Source organism: Priapulus caudatus, unplaced genomic scaffold, assembly GCF_000485595.1.
Source record: "Priapulus caudatus unplaced genomic scaffold, Priapulus_caudatus-5.0.1 Scaffold486, whole genome shotgun sequence".
Taxonomy (NCBI): domain Eukaryota; kingdom Metazoa; phylum Priapulida; class Priapulimorpha; order Priapulimorphida; family Priapulidae; genus Priapulus; species Priapulus caudatus.
The window spans coordinates 157,645-166,964 of NW_014577547.1; the positions used below are offsets into that span (position 1 = coordinate 157,645).

Consider the following 9,320-nt stretch of genomic DNA (forward strand, 5'->3'; position numbering starts at 1 on the left):
AAAACGGCCGAAGGCATTCTGATTGCAGACAAACGTCGACCAGACGTTGCAAGCGCCATTCGGTTCATACTTTAGCATAGCTGGATTCGAGGGAATTGTCGCGCGATGCTGAGAGGCGAGTGAATATTTTATATCAGATTTTACCTGCACACAGTGCTGTAGCCTGCCCGGCTTCGAGTCGAAACGTATAAAAAGCCGAAGGAAATTTTCCACTTGCCCAAGTCGAAACGCGACCAACGTTGCCACGCTGCATTCAGCTCCCATTACATTAGCATAGCTGGGATTCGGCGAATCGCGCGCGATGCTGAGAGCGAAGTGAATATTTGGTATACATGATGTTACCCATGCACACCTGTGTCAAGTGCCCGCGCTGTCAGTGCGAAACGTATAAAGACGGGCCGAAGGAAATCGTCTATTGCCAGTCAACGTCGGACCCAACGTTGCCAGCGCCATTCGCCCATACCATGTAGCCCATAGCTGATTCCGCGAATCGCGTCCGGTCTGCGCGATGCTGAGAGCGAGGGTGAATTTGATATATCAGATTTTACATGACACAGCTGCTGTCAGCGCTGCCCGCGGCTTTCAGTCGAAAGGTATAAAACGCCGAAGGAATTCTATTGCCAGTCAACGCGACCAAAGGGGCGGGGACGGGAGCGTTGCTGCGCGCCATTCGCCATAATAGTGCATAGCTGCGGGTGGGATCAGCCCGTCGCGCGGGCAGCAGGAATCTCAATACATCCAGGATGAATCAATCGGGGGTATGTCGACAGCCAGCAGGAATCCAATACATTCCAGCGATGAATCCATCCGGGGTTATGGTACGACAGCAGCAGGAATCCAATACATTCCGGGCATGAATCAATCAGGGTCGATGGTCGACAGCGCAGACAGGAATCCAATACATTCCGCCGGATGAATCCTCAATCATGGGTCATGTCCTGACACAGCAGCAGGAATCCAATCCATTCCGGTGATGAATTCCAATCTCAGGGGCGGTTAATGGCACGACGCGTTAGGCGGAATCCAATAACATTTCCAGGGATGATTCCATTAAGCAGGGTCTATATATTACCGGTCATGACGCAGAGGAAGCCAATACAATTTCCTCGTGGATGAATATCCAATCCGGGGTCATGGTCGACAGCAGCAGGAATCCATAATACATTCGGATGAAATCCATGACCATCACAGGCGTTGGGTCGCTGTGCAGCCTGCGCATGCCTGTCGCGCCGGGTCTAGCAAGGGAATCCAAATACACTCCAGGATGAATCCATATCCTGAAGGATTCGTGGTCGACAGCTCATCAGAGAATCACAAACCCATTCCAGATGAATCAATCACGCCGGGTTATTTGTCGACAGCAGCAGGAATCCCATAATTTCGCCAGGATGAAATCCATATCAGCGTTCATGGCTGACAGCAGCAGCGAATCCAATACATTCCGGGAATAAATCCAAATACAGGGTTATTTGGTCGACAGCAGCAGAAAATCCAAATCCATTCCGCGATGAATCCAATCAGCGGGTCATGGTCGACGGCAGCCAGGATCCAATACATTCCCGGGATAAATCCAATCGGTTATGGTCCACCGAGCGCGAGGAGGAATCCAATCCATTCCGGAATATGACCATTCTATGTGCGCGAGGTTCGATGGTCGACGGCAGCAGGAATCTACAATACACGTCCCGGTATTGGGAATCCACACATCAAAGACGTGGTGCATTTGTCGACAGCAGCGAGGGAATCAATACATTCCGGGATGACTCCCAATCGGGGTCAATTGGGTCGGAATCTATATGGCCGAGCAGGCAATCCAATCACTCATCTCCGGGTATGAATTCCACACATCGGGGTACTATGGTCGACTGGGCAGCAAGGAGCTCAAATACATTCCAGGCGATTGGAAGGCAATCAGACGTCTCCTTGGTCGACAGCAGCAGGAATTCCCATAACATTCCGGGATAAATCGCGAAGTCAGGGGTTAAGGTTCTCGACCGCCCGGAATGGATTGGATTCCTGCTGCTGTCGACCATAACCCCGATTGGATTCATCCCGGAATGGATTGGATTCCTGCTGCTGTCGACCATAACCCCGATTGGATTCATCCCGGAATGTATTGGATTCCTGCTGCTGTCGACCATGACCCCGATTGGATTCATCCCGGAATGTATTGGATTCCTGCTGCTGTCGACCATAACCCCGATTGGATTCATCCTGGAATGGGTTGGATTCCTGCTGCTGTCGACCATACCCCCGATTGAATTCATCCTGAAATGTATTGGATTCCGGCTGTTGTCGACCATAACCCCGATTGGAATTAGGCTGGAATATTTTGGATTTTGGCTCCTGTCTACCAAAACCGAATCCCGTCCATGGTTGGTACATATCAGATTTTAACTGTTCGTCTTCAAGAGACAGCCTATACGATGCAGTCTCGTCGTTTCCCCGATCAGTAATGGTTACAGGTCTCTCGGCTTTCTGCACTCGACGGTGACGACGCATCCGTTTCAACATCCGCATGAATTTCGAGCCCTCGTCGTCAGCTAGCGCAGTCTCGCGCTGCGGGTGCGCCAGCGTAACGTGCTCTCCCGTACGCGCACCTCGACTCTCAGCCCCGCCATGCCTGTCGTCCTTGCTGTCCGATTTATCTAGTTCGGCTGCTACGTAAGCAGCGAGGTTGCTAAGGTCGACCATCTGCGGAGATTCTGATGTCGATGGTACCGCAGCCGGTGGCGCCAGCAGCAGCATCGTGCGTTGTGCGGCGCCATCTTGCACTTGTTTGTAAGCCGTTGGCTGTACCTGCGCTCGGCTGTTCTTTGGAGGTGCCTCCTGCTGCACTACGTATTTGCCATAAGACGGTGACGCGGGCTGAAATACACTCTGAATTGGCACTGCTACCCTCTGATCGCCTTGTTGTAAAACTTGGTATCGCTGTACTTGCCGTTGTTGTTGTTGTTGCTGCTGCTGCTGCTGCTGCTGCTGCTGCTGCTGCGGAAAACCTTGAACATATATCTGACTGTCTGCTGTTTGACCGCCGTCTGCCCGACGTCCACTAAGTTGTGAAACCGGAGGCGACGCTCCCCTGTACCCCTGCAGCAATAGAGTCGGACCTCGCGCCTGTGGGTTCAGCCGCACATGTAGCCGACCGTCCTGCACAATGTCCTCAAGCGGAACAGCGTACTTGTCTAAGACGTCGGATGAGGCAGACGCCGGAGGGGTCTGTGCCTCACTGCCTCGACCTGACCAGACTAGAGACCTTCCAAAGCTGGTCGACGGAACGCGATGCTGTCGGAAGTTGTGCACCGGACTCGGCGGCGGAACGAATTGCGGCACGTAGTGGAAGTAGCTGTGCGTGGGCGGCGTGGTCGTAGGCTGGGCCTCGGAATCGTAGGGGGACTGCCACCTGGCTGGCGAAGTGTCCCCGCGTGCAGACTCTCCGTAGTTGCTATCCATCGTGCCTTCATTCGACTGCGTTAAAAACGACGGGATGTCGTGGAAGTAGCTATGAGTGCGTGGCGTAGTCGCTGGCTGCGTCCAGGAGCGATAGCCGCGCTGCCCGCCATCTCCTGCTGCGTCCGCGATTGCAGAGTTGATGTCGAATATCACGCGAGATACATGCATCGGTGAAGCGACCGCAGGCTGCTGACCGATCGGTGGGTAGGCGTCAGGTGCGGCAATTGGAACCGTGGATGGCATCGTTGTCGGTGTCGCCGTCGTCGTCACCGTCGTCGTCCACGGGTTGTAAGTTGGTCCAAACGGGATCGGCGTTGTCCTTGGAGCGGGGGTACGAGCGTAGGGGTCGTAGACGCCGCGCGGTGTCATCGGGGGCCTGGGTGCTTCTCCCTCCCTCATTGCCTTCTCATCGACGTTGCTGATCTGGAACTTGTAGCTGCGAGGCAGCGCCTCACGCACGGGAGATATCACGCTCGTGTCCATCTTCATCAGCTTCGGCTCTCGCATCGTCGCTGCGACGCCAAGCACTTTCGTGTGCGGCAGTGCGCCGCTCCTTCTCACAGCGTTCGAGCGCGGCAGCAGAGAGGTGTCGAACCGCTTCCCGCCGATTTCGTACGTGATACCTGGTGCGATGAAGTCCTGCCCGATCTGTGGGATAGGATGCGGCTGCGTCTGTCTGCTATTGCGGTTGTCCTCTCTACGGGTCGACCTTCTGGTGGACCGGTCTTTCCGGAACGGACTCCTGCGAGCGGGGACGCTTGTGAAACCCGTGTAAGGATCGTAGTTCTGCGGCTTGTTATTGTTTCTCTGTGGGGAGGGATTATTCAGCTGGCTTCCATAGTCCCCGTATGGCTGAAGATGAGAATCGCTGCCAAAATTCGAACCGTCGTTTACGGGGACGTTACCGGGTCGAACTCCCTGCGTGAAAGGTGGTTCGTCATACGGCCGCCAGGAGCGTCCAGCTGGACGAAAATTATTCCAAAATCTAGGTCCTTCCCCCATAGATATCACTTCTTGATAAGTTGCTGCTAGCGTTAGCTGAAAACAAAAACGCATATTATTAGCGCATGTTAACTTCTAGAATGAGCTATTTTTTCGATCGTTTTTTTCTTTAGTTGAGATAAACGAGAATATTTTGGCATTCATTATCGACATAGTCATCAGTTGTTCACATCGCCTAGCATCAGTTATATAAAAAGAGTTCGTATATATAAAAATAAAAATAAATAGTTCGTATATATAAAAATAAAACAAGAAGGTGGAAAGCTGCTCCTGTCACCGGTTATATCCGACCTATTCATGCTCAAACGCCAACATCTATATAGATCTCGCGATAATTCAGCTTACCAGAAGTAGCATATAGATAGCGCCCATGTTTTGTGGTTTCCTGAAAAGATCCATATCAGAGATTAGACAAGGTGCCGAGAACGGCAAAGGTGCATCGTCACAATTTAGTGACCTTGGTGCACACCGACAGCTAATAACAGCGAGCACTAGGTTCCCTCACAGTCACGCACCCACACAGCCACACACCCACACACCCACGCACCCACACACACCCACACATGCACGCACACACACACACACACACACACATGCACGCACGTACGCGCGCACCTACATACGCACGCACACACGCACGCACTTTGCTCATTTCAATCTTGCACACGTATCGATATTACGCATAATTTAGGTGAAAAATCACACAACGATTAAGAAGAAAATGGGTTTTTCCATGAGTTATATTATGATCAGCTAGCTACGGAATACAAGAATCCAGTACTGTAACATATATACTAATATAAAATTTTAATATATATATATTATATATATATATTATATATATAGTATACTATAAGCTATTTACAACCGTGGTGGTCGGTGCAGTTAACTAACAGGTTTGCTTCTATTTATTCCTAATACCCTTGTATCCAGAAAGACATGATACAAATTGCGTGGACACAGCCTTTGCTTGTTGATCTAAAGGGCGCTGCGCGTGGTCATATGTATGTATATATGTATATATGATATATGATATCGTTTTTCGTGCTCGCGTATGACGGATTATCCATGCTTATCAAATTCTAAATATTAGCCTGGATCTTAATGCATAAGCTTTTGGATTGATAACTGCAATAATCTCCGAATTTCTATCTATATATACTATTATATATATATAAGCCTACTACTACTTTACACTATTACTTCTACTACTACTATACTACTACTAACTATACTACTTACTACTACTACTACCAGTGTTCATTGCTGGTCTCCCCGGTCTGCGTTCTCGCTCGGAGTGGCAATGACTCGGACTCGGCTCGGACTCGAGCCTCCCGGACTCGAAGGACTCGGGTCGAGCGAGCCGCTCGAGGCCTCTAAATACAAGTGTCAAGATGCTGTTTTGGTCGCCGTTTAAAATCGCGCGTGGGCGAGTTCACGCGCATCATTCGTATTCAACCACCGGGCCAATAATGTACCACAGGCGCCGCGGCTTAATCAATCGTCGTACTGACGGCTTGGACAGCAATATGCTGCGGTCCCAAAAGTGTCGACTTATGCAAGTTTTATGTACTTTCTATTTTATGAACAAGTGACAGATCCAGGAGACGGAAACACCCCCCCCTTTTTGAACAAACACATACATAGAAGTGAGTGGCCTGTGTGCGGTCTTTGCCCCCCTTTTTTTTATCAGAAACTGGACTCGACTCGGGACTCGGACTCGGACTCGGGTGGTTGGACTACGGACTCGGGTGGCGCGGACTCGGACTTCGGACTCGACTCGGGACTCGCTGACTCGCGGGCGGTGCGGACTCGGGACTCGAGACTCGGATCGGTGGGACGGACTCGTCGGCACTCTGTAGACGGACTGACTACAACATATATCTACTATACCTATACTACTACTTACTACTACATACTAACTACTTACCTTACTACTACTACTACTACTACTATTCCTACTACTATACTTACTACTTACTACTACTACTCTACTACTATAATAATAATATAATAATAATAATAATAATATTAGATAGTAATCATTAATAGCGATACATTATTATTAACAATAAAATTAACAATAATAATAATAAAACATGAAGGCTTTGTTTTTAATCAGTATCTCCGCGCTTCGCTATCACTCTTCCTCTACATCTCACTCATTGTCTTCTTCTTATTATCCTCTCTGTCTTACTTTCGATTTTGCCTCTACGTTCCCTTCCTCTGGCGAAGGGGAAAGCATCTCGCAGGAATGAGAAGTGGCACGAAAGAAGAGTCTCTGAGATAGAGCGTAACAGAGACAATGGGAGACGAGCAAGAATGCGCAGGGGGAGCGAGCAAGTAGTGTTAGAGGGCGCGAAGGAGAGGAAGAGGGACAGGGTGAGCTGAGTGAGGGTGGATGAGAAAAGACAGGCACTTTAGCATTTTAGAAAAGAGGCAGCGATAGCATTTCTTATCTATATCTTATTACTTATTATTATTATTATTATTATGTATTATATTTTATTATGTATGATGATTATTATTATATAAGGCCTAGACGCGTGACCCAAAGTTCGTCTACGATGGGTACCGATAGCAAGCCTGCATGCGGTGCACCTAATATACAAGCCCGCCGCTATCTCGGTATAATGCCCACTGATCTGGGGGTTCTCATCATTATTAGGCTTGTCATACAATCTCACTTACAATAATCATTCTGATTACAGATCATCTATATTTCTGTAGTTATGCAAAACTGGATGACGATTGGTGATCGACGATCGATGACTACTTGTAAATTATACTCAAATTAGTTGAGTATGTATCAACATAATACGATATATATACATTACACGATATACAGTACACTATACAACGATGTTGGCATTAAACTTTGCGCCAGCTGGCGTAAAAGAAGTAAACCGTGACCTAGACATTCATGATCATAATCTTGATCAGGAAACGCGATTTTCATCACCTCGCCGAATATTTACGTCGCGATGCACATCAAGAAGGAATGCCCATGACTGTGCAAAACAAGTAGATGGGGAAATAGTATGTGTCGTCGTTCAATATAACGTGCTCTCACTAGTCTTCGTATATCGCGTGTCGTTGTCAATGTTTATTCCTGTCATAGCATGGCCATCTCAGCGTCATGTCCCTTACATGTTAGAAGTATGCTAACCAACATTTTTAGTGGCAATCTCTATGACCTCCGTGATCTATATATTAGCAGTGTGTCGACGAACATTCTTAATAGTCCGATCTTTCGGGGAACTACCTAACGTGAATTTATACTACATAAGATAAATAGTAATAAACATGTATATATGCGTATCAATGTGTATAGTGCGTTACTATAGAAGTACACTTAGCTCGTGCCTAGTTCTATTTTAAGGTAATATCGTAAGGTAATCACATATTTTAATAAGGTGTGGACTACTACCAACCAGTGAACGATGTTTTGGTGAGGCCAAAGCAGCGACGAAGGCATGACCGGCGGCAGAGACAGAGACGACGACAGGGACAGAGGGGGTAGAGACAGAGACATAGACAGAGACAGAGATAGAGACAGTTACAGGCGGAGACTGAGACAGAGGCAGATGAAGGGTATAGAAAGAATGAAAGATGGGGTCGTAGAGTGAGTATAGGAAAGGGTGCGGGAGAGAAAGGAGAGGTATAGGTCTCCTACCCTCCCTCTCTGCTCTCTCTTGCTTACTCGCCGTCCCCTTTCTCCCATTCCTTATCTCTGTATCATTTTTTTTCATTCTCGCGTTGTCTCCGCACGTTTCCGCACTCTTTTTCTTATTATTCTATCGCACGTTTTCCTGACCGAGCTTCTGCAATAGATTCATTTTGTCCCGCATCAGTGACTCTTTGACGCATGCTGTGCTATAGTTGCGTATCTAAGCACGAGGAAATATGACTGGAGTCAAAGCAGTGCAAACGGTGCCACTACACATGCTCCACACACACATTATTGAAATCCCCAAAAATATGGCATGGCAGGAACTCTATTCTAGCAAAGCAAATCATGGCATTCGTGACGTCTAATAAGACATCACTGGCTTCACTCTGATTTCGAATGTGTTTTACATTAGTAAAGAATACCGCCATGTGATATTCGCGTAAGTCTAAATTCGGTCCACTACGGAGAGTGTATATACGCGCTGTGTTCGTTAGTTCAGACAGAGGTATTTATTGAACTAAGAACTAATAGTATTAATTCCTTATATGATATTCCCATTCAACATCGGAATCCTAAAGCGGCATCAACTCCTAACGCCTTCAAACAACGTAAAAGCCCAAATTGTTGAGATACATGGTGTCATACACGCACCAGATGTCTGTTACGTGACAACTCAAGTCGAACGGATCAAATTCGCGCATTACCTTACATTTCAGCTGCGATTTTTAAACAATATTGTTTCAATCGGATAACCGTAGAACAAAATGTAGGCCTAAGTACGTCTTGGCGCCAGAAAACACTCGGCAAACCGGTTCATAATCACACAATCCGCGTTTCTGCATCTACTGCTTACTACAGCTAGTTTCTGCGTTTAGTTTCTGCGTTTAGTTTCTGCGTTACTACAGCTATTATAGCTATTATCTGGTCGCTGCCGCCGATCAGAAGCAGAAACTTCGTTTGAACGGGTTCCGTATGCCACAACGAATTATTTTAGATCTCACTTGGAATTTTCTGTCGATGTTTTCAATGCGATAAAGTACAACACGGAACTGATTGAAAGCATATCTGAACTAGAATATATCATATTAGATAACTATAATCTCAAAAATATCATTTTCGTAGAGTTGGATCAGCTTTAAGAATCGTCTTTGCTACAGCGCCGGTATGTATAGATCGCAGTGTCATCGAGATT

General features: G+C 47.5%; 1 protein-coding gene across 1 annotated transcript in view; it reads right to left on the reverse strand.

The window, feature by feature from the left end:
• The window catches only part of LOC106810915, a 14,406-nt gene that overhangs the window by 1,521 nt on the left and 3,565 nt on the right, over positions 1–9,320 (reverse strand). The window contains exons 2-4 of the mRNA XM_014814390.1: positions 4,801–4,840; positions 3,111–4,491; positions 1,999–2,909 (exon numbers count right to left, since the gene is read on the reverse strand). Coding sequence (XP_014669876.1) covers positions 1,999–2,909; positions 3,111–4,491; positions 4,801–4,827 — 2,319 coding nt within the window. The 5' untranslated portion in view covers positions 4,828–4,840. The remainder of the gene's footprint in view (positions 1–1,998; positions 2,910–3,110; positions 4,492–4,800; positions 4,841–9,320) is intronic.